The sequence below is a fragment of the Anser anser genome (genome assembly GCF_964211835.1).
Source record: "Anser anser genome assembly, chromosome: 2".
Lineage (NCBI taxonomy): Eukaryota > Metazoa > Chordata > Aves > Anseriformes > Anatidae > Anser > Anser anser.
In genome coordinates, this window is record NC_139721.1 from 128,590,980 (window position 1) to 128,612,016 (window position 21,037).

At 39.3% G+C, this 21,037-nt stretch overlaps 1 protein-coding gene across 3 annotated transcripts in view; it reads right to left on the reverse strand.

Annotated features, from left to right (window-relative positions):
- STK31 (serine/threonine kinase 31) overlaps window positions 1-19,713 on the reverse strand; it is a 36,750-nt gene extending 17,037 nt beyond the window's left edge. The window contains exons 1-12 of one of the 3 annotated variants that reach the window (XM_083825401.1): window positions 19,323-19,713; window positions 19,154-19,206; window positions 17,620-17,718; window positions 16,529-16,603; window positions 15,685-15,843; window positions 13,924-14,279; window positions 12,208-12,397; window positions 10,245-10,360; window positions 9,256-9,415; window positions 4,515-4,637; window positions 1,712-1,891; window positions 34-150 (exon numbers count right to left, since the gene is read on the reverse strand). In XM_083825401.1, coding sequence (XP_083681527.1) covers window positions 34-150; window positions 1,712-1,891; window positions 4,515-4,637; window positions 9,256-9,415; window positions 10,245-10,360; window positions 12,208-12,397; window positions 13,924-14,279; window positions 15,685-15,843; window positions 16,529-16,603; window positions 17,620-17,718; window positions 19,154-19,206; window positions 19,323-19,350 — 1,656 coding nt within the window. In that variant the 5' untranslated portion in view covers window positions 19,351-19,713. The remainder of the gene's footprint in view (window positions 1-33; window positions 151-1,711; window positions 1,892-4,514; window positions 4,638-9,255; window positions 9,416-10,244; window positions 10,361-12,207; window positions 12,398-13,923; window positions 14,280-15,684; window positions 15,844-16,528; window positions 16,604-17,619; window positions 17,719-19,153; window positions 19,207-19,322) is intronic. The other 2 variants (XM_083825403.1, XM_083825402.1) reach the window with 2 other exon arrangements.
- Window positions 19,714-21,037: the final 1,324 nt, after the last annotated feature.

Genomic DNA, 21,037 nt, shown 5'->3' on the forward strand with positions numbered 1-21,037 from the left:
TGCATAAAACATACAGAAATGCTTAGAACTTACTGTTAAGTCAGTCTTCAGTTCTTTGCAAATATTCAACTCAGCCTCTTTGAGAACTTCATCCACACTGACAGCCACTTCCTCTAAATCTGAAGATGCTTCTGATGACAGGTCAAAACACTTCAAAGAAAAAAAAAACAGCCATGTAATTGAAAGTTAGGACTTAGCAAGAAGACAGCAAGAACAGGCAAAAAAAAATACAAAGAATGAGCACTACTGGAAACCTAATCAGAATTTCTGTCAAATATCACCTCTAACTGCCTGACACTTGAGTGATATAGCAATTTCTAGAATGAATGTAGCCATGATTCACCAAGCAAGAAGTTGAATTGTTCATGGAAAAGTTCAGGTTTGAAACAGGTAAATGAGTTCATCATTACATTAGCAAACTTTAGTCACTTTTGTACTTCAGTCACTTGCATATATGCAGAATAGCACTTTGAGTTGCACACAGCAATCACGCAAACCCACCTGCACGTATGTTTTCCCAGTCTAATAACTGACATGGTTATAAATATCTGCAAGTAATTCATAAACATTACGCTGCACACAACACGCACCAAGCCCACGCTGCTACTGAACAGTATTTACCACGAGGTTAAGGCACACTGTTAGTCATAACAACATCTGGCCACTGTAAATGGTCTGGGTAAAACAAAATGCAAAAATCTATTCACTACAAAATGGTACAACACTGATGGATCATGCACAATTCACGTGGGCAGGAAGGTTACACTGATACTATCCGAGAATATTTACACATGGAAGTGCAACAGAAAAGGCGATCAAGGAAGCTGGGTCTGCAGGAATAAAGAAAGAGCAGCTTACAGTCTTCTCAGTAAGAGTTCAAAACTCAGCAAGAACACAGGTATTAAGCACAGAAGCAGAACAGCAAGAAAGTTACTTTCCAACTTTGCACCTTTACAAACAGAGCTCAATGATAACCCACTTCCACAGTTTACCTCCTTTTAAGACAAATACCATGTGTAGACATACTTGCTTCAATGCTCCCAACTTTCTACAACTCAGATCAAAAGAGCCCAAGCATCCATGTGGTATTTCAGCATCAAATATCGTAGGAAATGCAAATAAAAGGGGGCAATTTATTTGCATAAGTCCTCCACATTCAGTATTTCAAATGAGAAAAAGATTATATATTTGCCTGCAACCTGTATCTAGACCATTTTGAGTCAGATTGGCTTCTCCAACAATGTTAAGTCCTCATTTACATTGCTCTTTCATCTCTTTTAGCAGCATTTATGAACTAGCACCTTTTAAAATCTTAAATATTTCTATCCAAAGGCTACTTGAAGGGACTAATGAAAGTATTTCAGTCACATAAGGCTTAGACAGAGTATTAGATATATTAGACAGAGTTATGGTTGCATAAAAGCACTGATCTTTAGACAAAAGACATCCTTTCACATGCAAGCATAAACCCTCACTTGATACCAGTTCACCGCAAAGGTATGCTAAGCACAGAGATAAATTAGCACTCTGTTCTTCAACACACACCTCCTCCCCCTGCAAGGAGGCGCTGACATTTAGTTCCACTGCTCATATGCACAAGCTCCCTGCCATAGACAGCTGTCCCTACTAACGACTACTGCACACAAGCTTGGTTAGATACAGTGTCATGCTTCATCTTTTTCTGTGACAGAAGTGGACTTACTTGACTTACCTTTAAGATACCACCGAACAAGTCAATGAGAATTTGCAAAGCAGCATCTGTATCATTTCTGATGTGAACAAACTCCTCCGTTTCAGCACACTTCCATTTAAAGAACTGTTGAAACACTTCCTCAGAGTCATTCACTTCACAAACTTGACCATAAACCATCTCCAGAGAAACAGACAATTCCTGTGCATCAAGCAAAGCAAACAAAAACAGCAGGTTTGCAAGCCAAAAGAATTTTGTGACACTATACTATAGATAAAAATCAAGACATTTAATGCAGAAAGACTTGGTACTACCTCCTGACATAACTTTATTTCTATTACAAAATCCTTTCTGCATTAAGTGAAGTATTTTTTATATTCCACTTTCATATCTAGTAGCAGCACGTCTATCAGAAAACATAATGCAGAAAAGGATCTCACATTACAGAGTCTGATTCTCCCTCCGAAACACATAAAGAAAAAACACCACAAAAAGCTTAGCAGATCATATCATGTCATTCGTATTCTAGTCTCTTCTACCTTATGGGCCTGACTGTGAAGTTATGCTCATTAGGACAAAGAGCAAAAAGGGGTTCAGTTTATAATGCACCAGAAAGCAGCCTTCCATGCAACTGGGTAGAAAGTCTAATGCTCAAAAATATTTGAGCTGCAATGATGTTTGCATACAACTTGCTATAGCTCAAGAGGTAAAATTGTCCCTACACAAGGAGATTTGACTGGACAAACCTTTGCTTTTGTAATAATACGCCACGTCTTTCAGGCTTACAAAAACAGCTAGTCACACCACAAGAGCACCTGCATGTATTCCATCATACTGTCCTCAAGCAAAAGAGTCTTGTAAGTTAAGTCCCATTTCCTCCCATTTATCTTCCATATAAACATACTTCCCTAAAGCATTAGTACCTTGATCAGCAGGATAACAAGGTACCATACAAAGACTGCTCAACGGCCCACATGTACGCAAACCAGTCTCCTAAGTGTGACAACTCACATTAGGAGGAACAAGCCACTGTAGGCTTCACTGTGCAGCAGAGGAAACACATGCTTACAGGCAGCTAACATGGAACAGCTGACAACTGTTCAGCTCATACCCCAGCCTGCTTTGGAGTAACTTACATACATATCCATACTCTCAACTTTCCTCTTAACCAATGTAATACTACCACTTGGAAAGCGTGCAGCTAAACCCAACTGCCTGTTTCAGTCCCAGTCAGTTGGACTCAGCTGGGACTGAAGCTTTTGGAGTTTGTCTGTAGTTCAGGCCAGCAATGGCTCTTACTGGAAAGCATAAAACATAAGTCAGAAGAAATGTGCGATGGGGTGGGTTTGCAACGCACCACCTCAGTGAGACAGGCATTAGTTCCCAAGCTCCCGTTGTTCTGAGACGCACTGAAAAATATTCTTTTCTCCCAGACAGTACAACTGTGACCCTCTTCAGCTCTGAAACACGGCAACCAAGGTTCTCACTGTTTTTTGTCAAAGAGGTTATTTCCATTCTATTTGGGAAAGCTATTCCGATCATCTAGCTTGTAATACAAGAGAAGACCTTCAACACACTTAGCTAAAGCACAAAACTCATTTAACACACGTGGCCACATTTCAGTACTCCTTCAAATATTTAAAAAAAACAAACAAAAACTATTACAATTTCACTGCAGTACAATTATCCAGAGGATGTTTAATGTCTACCACCTAGTGGATTAGCACAGCATAACCCTTAAACACACACTACAAACACACCACAGTTTTCCTGTTAGAAGAAGCAGGATCTATGCAGGGTCTCCAGTGATAGGAAGCCATGAAATGCTACTCATCTAAACTGTAATTAGATGCTCATCTGCATATCAGACTAGCACCAAAAATAAGTGCATCAAAACATACTTGAATGGTGTTTAAAAATAATTCCACACTTTACTTCTATTAATACTGCTCCAACCTTACACAACTCTGCACGCTGCCTGTAACCGGGGTGTTTTTCATAGGAACCCAATCTTGTACGGGAGTAGGAGAATAAGCCTCCAGAATTTCTACAGACAAGCTGTTAAAACTATTGCTAACCTTTTTCCCTCTCCAAAAACGCTTGCACGATCAAAATAAAAGCAAGCAGTATTTCTGAAGTTTAAAAGAAGAAGAAAATGTATTTCTAATAACAAAGCCCAGGAACACCAGTTTGATAATCCTACCATTGGTAAGACTATTTTTCAAGAGTTCCTACTGCATCTACAGAGTCTATCTCCTCATTTACTCCCCCACTTTCTGCTGTTGGGTTCACTGGGCGAGAGAAGACAGAAGATCGGGGGAGAGGTAGAGGGAGAGAGAAGGCAACTCCCAGTATCGACGTGACATTCTGTACTGTTTAATGTGCCTCTTAGACAAAAAATGCTTTAACCACTCTGCACTTTGCCATACTAGTCCAAACTACACAGCCAACTTAACAGAAAGAGCTAGGAAAGCTTATAACCCAACCATGAAATGCATTGACTTGTTAACTGTAGGTTCTCTCTAATGCTCACCTTCTAAGTTTTCCGTGCTTTGTGAATTTGTTAGTCACCAAACACAGCACAGTAAGAGAAAACTCTTGCCCAAACCCAAGATAATTTCCTTCTAGAAACAAAACATCCCGAAGACCACGATCACAAGTAATATTGAGAACAACATGTGTCAGATCTACAACTTACCTCAGAAGTATAATCTAAAGCTTCATCTGCTGCTGTTGAGGTCCCTAACTATAGGGCATTTAACATTTAAGAAACATCTCCAAAGGTTCTCAGTGTTTCAGAATTAGTAAAAAGCTCCTGCCCTACCTGCAACATTCTTGAGCGCTCAGAGAGGAACAGCTGATCCACTTCTGAAATAAATTCATTAACTGCCGAATACAACTTCTGTTGCACCTCATTTCTCTTGATAATCAATTCAGCTCTTTCATCCTATGCAGAAGGAAAAGCAAATGAGCAACTCACACCCAGATTCCCCCTACACAGAGTGACAGAAATAAGTGGTAACCCTGTAAAATATACATAGTACACAACTGATGAGAATGAATGAAAAAACTAATTTACTTTTGACATATAACAAAATATGTAATACATCTGTAATATGAGTATGTATACACAAACAGGTTCAGAGTTTTTGAATTTACTTTATCCCATGAAAGCTTAGATGACTAAATCAAGAGTTTGTAAGTATCCAAAGAAGAGACTAGAAACCTTTTGTCGGTAACAGACGAATGAATTAGATCCAGTGGTTGGTAACTGAAAGATGGACAAACTAGCTATGAATAAAAACTCAGGTTGCAGCATACACCATTTTAAAACTTAAAACCCAGACTAGCAATTGAGCAGATATTATTCAGCCAGACAGTAACAGACTAAATTAAGTTCTACCAGAGAAGTTAAACACAAAGTATTGTTTCTGCAGTTAAAAAAAAAAAAAAGCAAAGAATAAAAAGGCAGAAAAACAACAAAAATTGTTTAATAGATACTTCTGCACTTTCTGACATCTCTGGTAACCAAATGCGCACACAGTTTTTACAGACTTCTTGCTGTTTTATGCATGTAAGACATGAGCCAGCTTGAGAAAGAATATTTAACACACTGCATAAAAAATGTATAAGGATGCCTTGCCATAAAGAATACTTTCCAAGACAAATTTCTGCAAACTATTGCTTCAAAAACTAGAGCAATGGAGACTTAAGTGCAGTAAAAGACTCAACCAAGCAACCAAATTCCAGGTAATACTAGTCCAAAAACTAAGTAAATTCAACAGTCTACAAAGGACAGAATGACACTCCCAGAAGTCAACACACAGCTCAAGAGCTACAGGACAAGTCTCCTTCCTCAATCTGCCATTTAAGTGGGTACACACAACAGTTCATGCCTCATGGAACACCTGCTACATAACTTCAGAAAGCATTAAGCATTTTAGAAGCTTTTTACAAGAAAGCATTTTACGTTTATAAAAGTATTTTGCAAAGACTTAAGCTCATGACAACAATAGAATTAAAACTCCTTTAGAACAGGATGAAGACTCCTCAAACTACACCTAGAAAATTTATTCTGTGTCTCAATCAACCTCACACCTCTCAACAAATGAGCAAAAAAAAAAAAAAAAAAACAACACCCCAACCACCAGACCTAGTCATGCCAAATGCCCATCTAGCTTATTTTGTTTCAGAGAGTTCCAGCAATGGGGTTATTACAAAAGACTGTAAAAGTAGGATATGCATGGTGCAGTCACCTCATCAATGCTTTCTTGCTTTAAAGACCTCGAGACAAAGATGCATCCCCTTGCACAGATACGTTCTAATCTGCTTTTTGTGCCTATTTCTACTTTTGACCTCAGTTTTTGGCTTTCATTAGTGCAAATTACTACTTTGCAGTATATGAAATAGTTAAAACTAGCTCTGGCATCAGCACCTTCATTAATTGCTCCCCAACTTTTTTTTAAATTAAATTTACAACTAAATAATAAATGTATTATTATATGTATACTACAGTCTTCAATAAAGCAAATCTTGAATCAGCTTCTAGTTCTAAACCATAAATTAAGCAACGCTCCATAAAATACTGCAGTGTCTGAATATACAGTATTTTTGTTACATATATACACTGCGTTATCTGCCTATATTGCAATTAGTGCAATTTTAATCATTTGTGTTTCTTTGTCTGTAAAGCTGCCATCCTGCCAGTAAAGTTTTGTAAGAGAGCTGGTTACGTGATCAGCACCAATATCCCTCCCATTTGAGTACGTATCCTTCCTATACTGAGCACAGAATTTACATCGAATTCTGTGATTATTTTTGGAAACATTTGAAAAGTACTTTCACTCCAGAAGAACTACCTTTGTTATTTTTATACAAACCATGCGCAAGGACTACCTCAGTTTACTCATTATCTTCTTACGTTTCCAAGACATCCACTACACAAATACCTTATTCAGGAACAAATAATTCTGTCACCCATCTTCAGTTGGAGGTAGCATCCAGACATGAAATTAATTCAATTAATTCAAAAAATTCTTCATTAAAGAAAAGAATAAAAATATCAAAAAGAATAAAACACAAGAATACCACCACTACACATTTCAAAGATTAAAAAAAAACAAAACAGGAGTAGTAATCAAGTTAAACCAACACTAAAACTATGAAACCCCAGAAAATGAATACTGAAATGCCATTTTCTCTAACTTCAAATTCTGTTGGGTTTACTCACCTGCAATATCATTTAAGATGTATTACATTTCTCCTAAGGCAAGACATTTGCTCCTAAGAGCTTACAAACAAATGAGACTTGGGATAGGGAAAGAGGGAGGTTAAAGGAGTAGTACATTGCTTACGCACCGAAGAGCGAGATTTCACTTTGCAAAGCCAATTTTGACAGATAAATTGACAGATTAAACAGAGTTAAAACAGTCTGTTATAGTTTAATAGCCAGCTATTTCACCCATCTATTTGGGTTCACTAGGCTTCCTGGGGTACCTCATTTTAACTGAACAGGAAACAAAGTTAGTGCAACCAAATATGTTGATGTCACAAACAAAAATATTTGTTATCTTACCTATTGCCAATATAATTTAAGAAGGGATGACAAGCAGTATAGCAAGCACACCATTTTACTGTGTGCATCTTGGACAGTTATCGTATTTGAAAATACCGCAACGAAGACTCTAGCACGTTACAGCACATAAAATAGATTTTAAGCTAAAAATGATTCTCACGGGGAAAAAAAGCCAACACCTACACTGTATGCTAAAAACAGGACAACATTCGTAGCACAAGATACTCGTTTATTTCCGGTTAATTACCCTAGCTTTAGCAGGATGCCACCAAAGCTCATGTTATGCACACTTCACCTCCCAAAACCTTCAGAATACTTGAGACATGTTCTGCAAGACCCTTGAAATGTCCTACTTCCAGCTACTACCAATCCATCATAAAAAATAAATTAATTCTTCAGGGAGATCTACACTTAAGCACACTTTCTCCTTTGCAAATGCTTTGCAGTTCTTGGGCGCTCTGGGGGATACCTGACACTTAGCAGAATTCCTGTCTTCTCTACATTTCCCAATTTAAAATAGTTGTGACACTACCATGACAGCTTTCCCTCTTCAGACAGCAGGAATTTTCAAAAATCATGGCATGCTCTTGAAATGTCTTAAGATTTTGTGCTGCCATTCATTTATGCTTTAGTTTAGGCAAGCAAGAACAATGTCAGAAGCGGAGAAAGGGATTCATTTCTAAACAAAGCCAGGCTATATGAGATCACACCTCCCCAACACAAACACATGGCTAAAAAAACACATGGAAAAGCATAGTGTTGCATTTCCATGGTATTTCAACTATTTTAACAGTGTAACACACTATCGCGCATCCTACAGACGTTAACTTCATTGTTAGCCGCCATTCACAGCTAAAAGGGCTGGCAATATTAAGACAGTCTAACATATTCCAACAAATATGTCCATCAGAAAAACCTCAAGCACTCTTCAAGAATGAGATCTCTTTTCATTACGTTTCTCAGGGAAGAATGCTGCTTGCTGGGACTGTCAACTCAGAGAAGGAAAAAGGAAAAAAAGAACTAGCTATTCTTCTATACATTATTGGCCTATACAAGGCAAGGCCAAAATGTCCATATTAACAGCTTAATGTTGTCATGTTTTAACATCTAAGTTTTTAGTACATAAAAGAACCAATTTTCACCTACAGCAACTGAACATATGTCATGCTACAGTTGTTTTAATACCTTTCCCTGCACAAACAACAAAAACAGAACTTAATTCAGATCTCCACGTGGCTTATTATTTTTTAGTCTATTTCATGCGCTATTAAATTCAGCGCAATGCAGCAATTTCTCCTAAGCAAAGATGTTTAAAAGGGTTTAGGTTAGAGGTGAAAATACTCGTAGGTATTTGCTGTCATTGTCCCAGCTGCACAGCTACCTTCCCCTCCCCGCCTTACCACAATGCCTGCCACAGAGCAGGCGACCCTCCTGTTCTCAAAAGCAGCACCTCCTTACACGAGAGAAACAGTACATAAGCATTTTTATCATCACAGCCATTTCTACGTACCCAGGCAGGCTTGTGCTGATTGTTGCTGCTGGAAAGCTACACTAGATGGCATCTTTCCCCTGTACAAGCCCATCTTCCAACACAGCTGCCGTTTGCATACTGCTCTCCCTGCACATATCCACGGGAGGGAAGCATATACTAGTGTAGTGGCATGCTCCTTTATGAAAGGTTTTAAGGATACACCAGCTGCACAGCTAAAGTGTTTTTGTTTTTTTTTTTAAACTATTACAGAAAATAAACCCTTTAGCCACCATGCTCTGATGTCTTTATAAAAATCGTGGGTGTCAAAAAGTCTGCATTTAACAGAAAAATAACACTCCATAAACGTAGCAGCTGTGACAAAGGTAGCAAAACTCTGATGTTACCTGGCAGAGGTTTCCATTCTGTGCTCATGATATCAAGCTACGCTTACAAGACTAAAATACTCTGTAAACAGCTATTAAACTACAGTGTTTGTGACAAAAAATAATTCCAACCTACCACGTTTTGGCATAATTGAATCATCTCTTGAGCCAAGTCATACTCTGTCCAAAGCTTCTGCAGTTTTTCCAAGGAACACGGAACAGTGAGACATCCTTCTGTAACCACTTTTATGGCTTGTGAAAGCTGCTCCCCAAAACCAGCATTCTTTTTTGCGTGCCTGAATTGTAAGGAAGAAACAGCACTGTACCCAGAGAATACCTTATCACCAGAACTCGAGCATTTTAAAAATCAATGCTATTTAGACCTCTTCAACATAAGGATCTTGAGATAGCACCTGCCATGTTAACCTAGTTTCTTCCACAAGGCAGTAGCAGCAAGTTGACTCACTCAGCTGTTAAATCCCTTTTTTGAGGAAGGAGGAAGTACCAAGAATACATTCATTATACCTCATTATTAACATGACTCTATATGGAAATACTCTCTTGCTCTTAATGTCTCTTCTGTCTCATTTCCTCCCCTAGCAATTTCTTCATTCATCTGTCACAAACATATAAACCAATGTATATTACACAGAGTCCTTCTTAAAGGACTTCTTTAACCTTCTTAAAGGTTTTGTCCCTTCTTTTAAAACTTGAGGGGCAATTTTGGCTACCCAGTGAGACACCTCTATCAGCAATACAGAAACCTAGAGGGACTTCTGACTGCCCAGGTACTTTTAACAATTAGCTGCATTTACTAATGAGCACTTTCCTTTAAGATGGAATCAAAAGATCTTTTAACAGCCATGGCAAAAAAACGGAAGTTAACTGAAGTCATCTGATGAGCATTCAGAAGCAGGCAAGACGAATTCCAATGTGACGAAAATCTTAGGTTTCAGTCTTGGTCTTGGGAAAGGGTTGTTCCCAAACTCTGTACAAAACACTGCCTTTCTTTTTTTTTTTTTTTAGCAAACTACTTGGGAAACGAAAAGCATGCTTTCAAGAGATATCAAGAGATAAACACGGCAATGACAAAATGTACTACTTTAGAAACAAATAAATACATACCTTATTTCTTTCAACACTTTCACATTAGCAGCCAAATTTCTCATTTTTGTTCCAATGTAATTACGGAAGGTTTCCTCAAAACGTTCAGCAGTTTGCCTGGATGCTTCCTTCTCTCCCTGAATCATTCATTGATTTTGGAGCAATGTTTCAGAAAAAGAGGTAAAAGAGAGTCAGCTGGGGTTACTAACATGCAGACCATAATTTAGACTTTTAAAAAACAGTTTAAAAACAAAGAGACACAGCGAGACATCTTTGAAACACTAACAAAATCCCTAGAAACACATAAACCAGTGAGAATTCTTTTTTTGAATAGCTTCTTAAGAGTTGACAGTTCATTTTCTTCCTTTTGTTTCAGTAGTGATGTGTTTAAGCATGTTTCTTCAATTACTCCCCATTTGCTAGCAACTTTTCAGACAGTAAAGAACTGTTTTGAACACACAGGTATTTTTCAGCAAGGAAAATTTAGGGAAGTCAAGTTCAGGACCACATTAAACTCCTTACTCTCATAACCACACCTCAAAACAGTGCAGAAATAACTCTTGCCGTATGTACAACCATCCTGACCTTCCCACAAAGAATTTTCTCAGAACAAAAGGTAAAAACAAGAAAACCCCCATTAGGCTGTATTCCTCAAAGGACTGCCTAAGTTAAAAGTGCTTGCTCTCATACTACTGGAAAGTTCTTATAAACCCCATTTTAGGTAATAATATAATCTTTTCTAAAAAAAAAAAAAGACCAAAAAAAAAACACATCACCACTCCTGCACAGAAGGATTTAAATAGTTGTGTATTAACTGATGAACACTTAGAGTCTCATGACAGTAGGGCATTTTTGAAGTACCCCTCGAAGTGGCAACCATCTCTTCTAAAACACATCATTGCCTACTTCAGTGTTTTTAGCTGGGAGCAAAGATTGTCATACTTCGAACATACACAACTTTTCCTTTTAAAGCAGCTCACTTGCAGTCAGCACAAAAAAGTAACTAAACCTTGTAGGAAGCAGCTTAAAAAAATCATCAGGATATAGAAAGTAAATGTTTTTGAGAATTCCTTGAATTCAGGTAACTTTTCTTGGCTGCAGACCCATATCCTGCTGTTTGTAAATTCAGATGCAGAGGAGTACACAAACACAGTAACTTTACTTGATGAAGAATCTGTACTGTAATAGGTTAGGCAGTGTATGTAGAAACACAGGTATTCTAGGCAGAGGTAACTGAGTAGCAAAGCTGGCTGGTTGTGAGTAGTTTTATTACCCCAAGAAAAAATAGGAAAGAGCTCTGAGCAATCTTAGGTTTGGGGTTGTCAAATAGATTGGAAAAATGGCAGATTTTCCTCCCTTATCTATACAGGTAAGAGTTTGCAGATTTTTCTCAACTCATGCAAGAGCAACATCCTTTCACACAATCTCTTCTCAGTACTGCCTTTTATCACACGCAGAATTTTAAGCCTACTGGTAACTAAGTACTGGGCTTCTCACATAGCATTAGGTAGGAACTTCCCCTGGAAGAAACATAATTACGTGGTATCTGAATCATTTCTATTAAGCAACAATTAGGGAAACAAACATTTTTATCCACTCCTAAAATTCAACAGCTGCAATGATTCTGTGATGCTTTGGAATTTTCAGCCCAACATCCAGAAAGTTGTTTTAGCCTTTAAGTCATGAAAAAAGGCATGGACGACATCCTTATAAACAAAGCATGCTTTTCATCACAAAGTACAGAACTCCAAGCTCAAAGCAAACACCTAGATCCAAACCAGCAACTGCAGCAGCAAGCTGGTACACACACCAAGGCAGGGCAGCCTGGACTGCCGCAGAGGTGGTAACACATCGCCAGCATCTCCCTGCACGAGTGGAGCTGAGTCTTTGGTCAACCAGTCAAGCCTGTTGGATTCCAAACAGCAGCACGATGAAACCACATCTGCAACCAGGAAAGAAGCACCTTCTTTGCAATTCCACATACCTGAAGTTCACCTTTCAGCTGCTCAACTTGCAGCTCTAGTTCCTTCTGCCTCCTCAAGAGATTTACGTTCTCCTTTCTGAGAGCTTCCTTCTCCCCTTGAAGCTTTTCAATCTCTTCAGCCAGCTTCTGATCTGGTCTTACTTGCGCCAAACTTCTGTTAAGCATTGGGGATGAAGCTAGCATTTTTTCCCTTTAAAAACATTCAGAGAAATTAAAAAGAACCCACTATGATGTGTATTTTTTCATGCTACGGTAGTTTCAGTAACTACAGGACACCACGAAAAGACTGTAAGAGCATCTACACAGTTACTCTTTAATTCTTTACCATTTTTTACCCCTCTCCACTCTTCAGAGACTGTTACACAAACAAACAAAACCAGCATACACACATCATTTGAAGACAATGCTTCCTATGTTTTCACATCACTAAATCAAATGTCTTTCCCATCCAAAAAACATCTTACGGTACCACACTGCAGACCCAGAAAAGCCAATGTCCATCATATTTCAACTCTTCTCCCTACTTTTGCCTCTTTTTAACAAACGGATTTGGAGAATACCTAACTGAGAAAACAGGCCAGATTAAGAGTATCGAAGTATCCACAATGAGGCACTTCACTATGAACGTGGACTTTTTGGAAGAGCCCCTCATTTCATATTTGTTAATGGCACAGACTTGCCTAAGTCATCTAATTGTAACACCAATTGGAATAGGATGCTAGTATGTGGAAGGGCGTGCCCTCGGGAGCTTCATTAAAGTGTCTGAGAAGCTCAAATTATGGAACATAACCTGTTTTTTTTTTTTTGGGGGGGGGGGGTGGCTGGAGGGGGAATGTTGTGGGGTGGTTTTTTGGAAGAACATTACTTCTTACATCATTGCACCTCTCTGAATGCCAAGCACCATCTTTTCCACCCACAAACGTCTTCCTCAGCAGCCTGTTGCCATGACAATCCTAGCAACTGTAGGACAAGTTTATTTTAAAAGATTTCCGACAACTGTAACTGCCAACTTACCACTGCCTCTTGTCAATGTAATTACAAGTTGCAGCGACATCACTATCCCCTAAAGCTTACTTCAGACTGCAATTGCTGGCTTTATTTCTTATAAGCACACACTGTTACACTCCTACACAAATAAATAACCAAAATATGTTTGTCCTGCTAGGTGAATGTACTTTTACATTACGCATTTGTGTCCAATGAGTTTTTAATACGAGTAAATAAACAGGGAATAGCTACGAGGAGTCTCAAGGACAAGCATGTGGAAATTACACAGATGCATAAACAAACATCACTGCCTGTCACTGCAAAATCTTTAAGAGGCCTGATATCTTGCAACCTTCGCTTCCAACTAAGGTTCACTGCATCTCCTCCTCTGTTTAATAGCTGCTACCCCTTCCTTCTTTTTCAAAATCCCATGTTAAGATATACAAGAGAAGTCTCCCTGGAAAACAAACGAGGAAGAACAAGCTACCCAACATGCAACAACACTAACAGCTTTTCTAGAGACTGATGCCCTAATTACAACCACCACACAGACTCAAATATACTTCCCTTCCGTTCAGTACCAGTATTAGTAGATGCTGGAGAGGCAGAAAATGCACCTTGTATGTTAGATGCTCATTTTCCCCTCCAAACTCACATCTACACACACCCCAGCAACCAAGCTCATCAGGTCACTCACACAAACCTCTCCCTGACACCCCACTGCCTTACTTTGTGGCAAACATACGGTTCCCAGCAATGTTCTCACTCCTTGTGCTGGCAGACATTGGGTCAAAGAGCCCACCTGGACGGCTGCTCAGGGCACGACCAGGCCTGTTCACCCACAGGGGAACTGGAACTTTTATCTTCTGATGCTGGTTTTGCATAACATCTACTTCTCTCCGTTCCTCATCTTCAGCATTTCCTAGAGATCTGCATTTTTCAGCAAACCCTGCCTTGGCCACTTCTTCTCCAATGTCTACTTTGTCACATTCTGCCTGGACAATAATGATACCATCCTTCTGCTTGACCTTCTCTCGTACTTTTATTTCTTTTTCAAAAACTAGGCTGCCCAAGAACTTCTTCCCCTGTAAAACAGAATATGTTCAAGTTGTGTACTGGTCATTCTAAATACTTATTGTTGAAATCAGCCATCTTTCTTCCATGAACAAAAAAAAAAAAAAAAGACATGTTTAAGACCAAAGCCCAAACAGCAGAACAAAATAAAGCTTCCTATGTTTAACACGTTTATTCTGAAACAAGGAACATCCGTACAACGACTGTCTCTGATCTAATCTCTGTCAATATCAGACTGGACATCAACAGCAAACTTCCCTCAATATTCAACTCCAAAGAATTCGGTATTATTTATAGGTGACGAGTCCAAAGACTCACCAACTCTCAAAGGAAGTTGGCAACACAGGGTTATCCAAGTCTTTTAAAGGATACCAGACCAACTATTTAACAGTATTACAAAAATAACGTGGAAAGATATTTGAATTACATTGTTTAACAGCCTTTCAGTACATGGTCCGGAGGCTGAAAGAGAAGAAATCAACAAGTAAATTATTATGTGCACCTACCTTCTTGTAATCTACCTTACTGAAACCACTCATTCAGAGATCAGGAAATGCCAGAATTGAAGCTGTCATTTTCATCAGTAATAACAAAGCATAACAGCTTTGAAAGACTGTGGAATACGCTCAAGACCTTCAAAAGGCATCCGGCAGAAAGTTAGCTTTCTACCAAGAGGGTTTTTCCTTTCTGCTCAACTAGTTCTGAATACAAGCTGGTTTTGCTTAAAATTAAGAATGGAAGAGGTTGGAGGCAGGAAAGGGGCATAATTTCAAACAACACAGAGCCAAAAAGAAAGCTTTACCTCAAGTAACAAGAAGTGGTGAAAAAACAAAGAACAGGGAAGCAATACCAGAGATTTTCACCTGTCGTAAGCACATTAAGCAAAGCCAACGGGACCACAGAGGAGGAGACCATACACACCGGGTCTCGGGATATCCTCTGAATGGCACAGGGATATGACAAGGCAAGCAGGACAGCCGGTCCAGCTCTTCTGACAACTGCTGTTCTCAAGTCACCAGCTGGTGAAGCATGAGCAGTACCAGCAACAGGCCTGAAGAAGCGTAACTTTAGGACTGGAAAATGAGTGGTGCCCAGGAAAAGGAGACCACCACTACTAAAACAAGACCAAGGGTGCTGAACTTTTATCAGTCCTGTTGGCATCAGCTCCTGAGCCTGCAAAACTGTAAAAGCATATTCTAAAATCACCTCCCAGCACATTCTGAACCAATTTCTAACAAAACATTTTCGTTTTTGGAATATGGCAGGGCAAGAGATCAGGCAGTGCTTCACGGCATGCCCTGCTATCATGGTTAAACACCCGTATCTACTAGAACTCCTCCTGGTGACAGCATGCTGGTATCTGCCATCATCTATTACAAAGCACATCGTCTCAATGCTTCAAAATCTGTCACTCACCTGGTCAAACATGTTTAAGTTCTGATCAGCTGGTATCCGCAGTCCCCAGAGCCTGTACTTCTTGGCAACGCTCGGACATTGTAAGTTTGCTGGAATTTCAACTATTTCTGATCTATTTAGAACCTCTGAATTTCCATAGTCAATGTATAATACCTGACACTGCAACAACAACATAAAATGTAAATAAGCAGAGGCTACAACACGAACCTCCTACAGAAGTGTGTGCTGCAAACTAAAATATAAGCATTTTAACAAATGTGCACAATGCAAGTACTACATTTGAGGCAGAGATCAGAGCCCTCTGTACTAAGCCTAGGATATACCCTTCAGAGGAAGGAACAAAGTCAGAAAGAACACACAACTCGGCACCCGCCTAAAAACAGAAAACTTTCAGGCAATCTGATGTTTGCAAACCAACCAGCCTGTTCAGGAATTATCATTTTAAATAGGAACTATTAGCTGTCTGTGTCAGTCACCTGAAACTGAGGAGTAACCCTTTCAGTGCATTTGCATCAGTGCTAACATGTCACACAAAGACTGCCACTTTCACATCTCAGAAGTTCGAAATTAAATTGCATTGCTTAACAACATAAACTATCACTTGTGAATCTTTTTCAAGATGTACAAATGGCACTTTGCAACTATGTCATGTTTTGTGAGTCCTCCCATCAGCAACTTTCAAAACTACAGGTCACTTGAGTTTATGCCATATGTGCATATTCACTGTTTTTTAAATTTATTCAGAGAGCAAGGTTAAAACAAAGAGGGATGAATTGCATTTATTTCTATCCTCCTGCATGGAGAGCTGATAAACAAGTAAAAACAGTAAAAATATATTTCCTGCCTTTTCATTGTTGATCACTTGCTGTACCATACATCTGTACCAACATCTGTCTTCAGAAAAACACCCACCATAAATCTGAAAATTAGGAAAAAACGATCAGGAATTGCATTCTGAAAACATAAGCATACCTCAATATGATATTCATAATACATTACAAATCTTCTTTTCACACTTCTAAAATTCTCCCAACAGCAGCATGAAAACAAAGTAATGCATGGTAACCTATCTCTCACAACAGCATATGCTAGCTGCTTCAAAAATATACTCCTCTACTCCACAAACAATAATGTGAAGAGTGCCTTATAACTAGAAAAATATCAATATTGTGTACAGCATGTTCATATATGCATTTTTCTACAAATGTATTGCTACAACATTTTACTGGCATTGACAGCTTAGTAAGCCGAACAAAGGAACATGTCAGGAACCCCACAATTGTTCTGAGTTTACTGTTGATGCGTTTTCTTCCATTTTAAGAGGAATGCAGAAGGTCATTTACCTGCACACACAAACAGTTCAAAGATAAAGCGTTTTATTTAAACCTTATTTTGCAGTAGGCCATCAGAAGTTCACACAAACACAGAAGTTACTACCACTCTTTGCAGGCTTAACTTATCATATAACTGCTACTAAATACGTTCTTATCTTCTTAAGAGCGCTTTTCCTAGCCCGCTAATACTACAGGTTTTCATAGGATCTTCCACAATTTTGAGATGGATCAACGCATCACGTCTCTGAAAAAGCACTGCTCTCTAGTTAAAGATAACCCATAACATACGCTAGATAACAAGAAAATTCAACATTATATATATATATTTCTTGTAGTATTTCCTGAGTGGTTTTACATACATACATATATATATTATATGGCTGCATAATTTAATTGAAGTCTGAAGTGCAGAAAGAAATAAGACTTGCTCACACAAACCAAGCATTTTCTTTAGGAAAGCCAGAAGTTCTTAAATATTTGAGAGAATTATGACCCACAACATAATTAAAGATCAAGAGAATACCAGAGAAAATAGCTGCACAAAATTAAAGCTTTTACATCCAGGCAGAAAACAAACTCTACACACACTCAGCCTACGTACCTTGCTAAAATCAGGCTTGCCAAAAATTGCATTAGCCCGAGGACAAGCTTCTGCCAGCGCACAACTTAATTTCAAGAGGTCATTACATCTACTGATACCCTAAGAAGTGTAGAGAGAGGGCTTGAGTTATTAACTGTCACTTTTAATAGCTGCTTGATGGCTTACAACAGCCAAAAATTAAATCAAAACAGTTGCACGGCTGTTGAGACAAGTAACGCCCCACCTTAAGCTTTCGATCGTCATGTTTTCGTTGAATTTGCAAGCCTGCTCTCATTTTCCTTCAAAAATAAATGAATGAGAGGCAGGTAACATACCCCAGAGAAATAGTTCACAAGAACATTTTTAACAGTTTAATGACCTGATTCGCAGGAAGTTCACAGATCTTATTCATCAATCCTGCCTCACAAATTTCAGTATGTTTGGTGTTCTTTTTCTTCATAATACTAGAAGACATCAGCTTTGGCATACCCCTCATTTTCCTTACTTGCAAGACTTGGGCTTTGGTTCAACTAAAAGCAGCAGATTCTTTCCAATTACAACTTGGTATCTGAACCACTCACTCTTAAGACTGTCAGTTCCAGTAACATGGCATTTATTAGTTGTCGTCCTACTTGTAATTCAAAGCAGAGAATCCAGAGCTCAGAGCAGGAAACAACGCATTAATGCAAGTAAGTATTCTGTTGTCCTCAAAAGCCCACTCCTAACTTTTATACCTTACAATGCTAAATAAGCCACCGTAACTGAGTCTCAGAATCCCAGGGTATGAACCCGAAGGAGAATGAACCATCATTATTATATTTAAATTTAAAAAAAAAAAAAAAATCAACTAAGGAGGTGTTACATAGAGCAAGCAAAGCTTGGTCTCTCTCCCCTAATCCCTATTAACAAGGCAAACGGCAGCACCTCCTGTGACTGGCTCCAAGCTAGGCAGTGCCACCTAACATACGCTAGTTATAGTTCTACAGCCAGCAGACCAAATAGAAAAGGTAACCCTACGGGCTCCTTCTAGATTTCCCCCTCTCTCTGCCACACCTATTAATGAACACTACTCTTCCCCCACCCCCCCCCCCCCCCCTCCTCCAACACCCTCCCGCCCATTTACACAAAACTAGAAGGGAGCTGGTATCTTCAAACCAATTCCCTATTAATTTTGGCTGAAACTGCCCCAAAGGCTCACTTTGGGAAGGGGAATCATCTCCAGCAGGTCTCCAGCTACCTGCTGTAGTATTTTGCATTTAACGTCAAATACTTACACACATATTTTTTCTTTTTGCATAGGGACTACAAAATATTTGTGAAAACCCAGCTACAGTTCAAATGGAGGGATAAACAACTCCCTTTCATGTTTCAGGAAAGATGAAGTAGCCAAATTCAGTTTAAAATAGTACAATACTTGGAATTCTGAGATCTAAACTAACACATTTTTTTTTAGGACTTGAACGCTACTAGTTGGTCTCACTTCCACAGAAACTGTCCATGGAGGGCAAATAAGATGAAGCACTTGAGTTAAAACCAAGCAGCTCTTGAAATTCACCTGTGCCCAAAATGTTATGGCATCTTCAATGTGGCAGCCCACAACATCTTCAACTTGAGGGAGAAAAAGAACACAAATGGTAAGGAACATTTAAATTATTCCTGAATGTAAGATTATGCTGTTGGTGATGCGTTTTTTTTTTCTTAAATAGAAACCAGCCTCGCATTACCTTTGCTGCACTCTGCGTCTCCATCCATGACAGCAGGTCCTGAGACACCACCACACCCCTTGGGACGTTCCTCACAGACCCTGCCCCAGAGCCCTTCACAGGTCAAAAGCGAGACCCCAAACCCTGCTGCAGCGCTCACCACCACCTCACCCACCCCTTCCTGCTCTCCCACTGCTTGCCCCCAGCTCTTCACCAGCGCCACCAACGCGTCAGAGCCCCTTTTCTTTGCTAAAAACGCGGTTTTTACTCCACGGAAAAGCGCCGCAGGGTAGAACCCCTCCCTCCCCGGCCCGGCGCTACCCGAGGCGGCCGGGCACTGCCGCTGCCGCACGTGCCTCCGCCACCACCGCGCATGCGCCCGCCGCCAGCCCCGGGCCGTGAAATGGCGGCCCCGGCCCGCTGGGGGGGACCTGGGGCGGTGCCCGGGTGCCTCATCCAGCCCCTGGGGGGTTTGGGGAACCTGAAGGGCTGTGGTTGCCGGGCTGATCGGAGGTGTGGCAGCTTGACAAAGGGGTTCTGCGCTGATGCTGTTACTGGCTGTGAATTCAAGAGCTGCCCTTCCTCCTAAACCTGAGAAAGACGTACATTTTACAACCAGTATCACGGGAGCACGGCATCAGGAGGAACTCCTAGGATCACTAATCAGTCTTTATTTCCACAAATAGCCATGTTACACCTAAGTCTTTTCAGAAGGGGATGAAAAATAGTGAAAATGTGGTCTGTACTCTTGAATGTTATAACGGCAAATAATTCCTCTGAAAGCCCACTATTTAAAACATGGAAAGTGCTTAAGTGTTGCATAAGACCCATGCAATTACCCTGTAATATTTCAGAGCACTCTGTGACAAAACCCCAGAAACATTTCTCCTGTGCCAGATTTCTTGGATTAGAGTCAGGAATGGTTAATGTGTCTGGCTGAACAACAGATATATGCCCACAAAGAAATCATACAGATGAAACGATAATTTACCCATCCCAGGACGTTATGTTCAAAGTTCATGACTTCTCTCAAGAAAACAGATCACCAACAACTACATGTTAAACTGAGCTCTTTATTTAATGATCACTGGCAATGGCAAACACTTTGGCATCTGGTCTCTGTTTTTACTTTTACAAAAAAATATATATTTTTTTTTAATAGAAGTACAGAGAGATATTTCAATGGAATTGGAAGTCGCAAATTCAATCCTTCAAAATGATATTTTTCAGGATAATTTCCTATTGCTTACTTTAAATAAAAATTATTCTGGTTAAGTCTGCAAATTTCACTCAGGACATGACATCAGTCTCCAGTTTTCACAGCCAGCAATGTTAGGAAATATATTCTACCTTTTTTCACATATAGATAATAAAAATACTGCAAAAAGTTCTACACAAGCAGTACCAAGAAGTCAAATGTAAGCCTTCTAGTAACAAACCATATTTTTTTATTTAGAAGTCATCAACATGGTTGAAAAGTGGTCAGAACGCCTAAGCAATATTTAATGCAGATGGTATTTTTACAATCCCATCCGTTTTCCAGCTATAAAGAATTATTATGAAATAAAGGTAGTAACTTTGTAGTGTCATTTAGGTGGAAACATTAAATATGTTTAAGCACTGAATAAGATTTTACAAGATTAACTTTGATAAAAAACAGTTCATAGTGATTGAAGTATAGTTTAGTAAGACTGAATTTGGGCAAAGCAAGTGTTTAAAACTGGCAAGTATTTTTA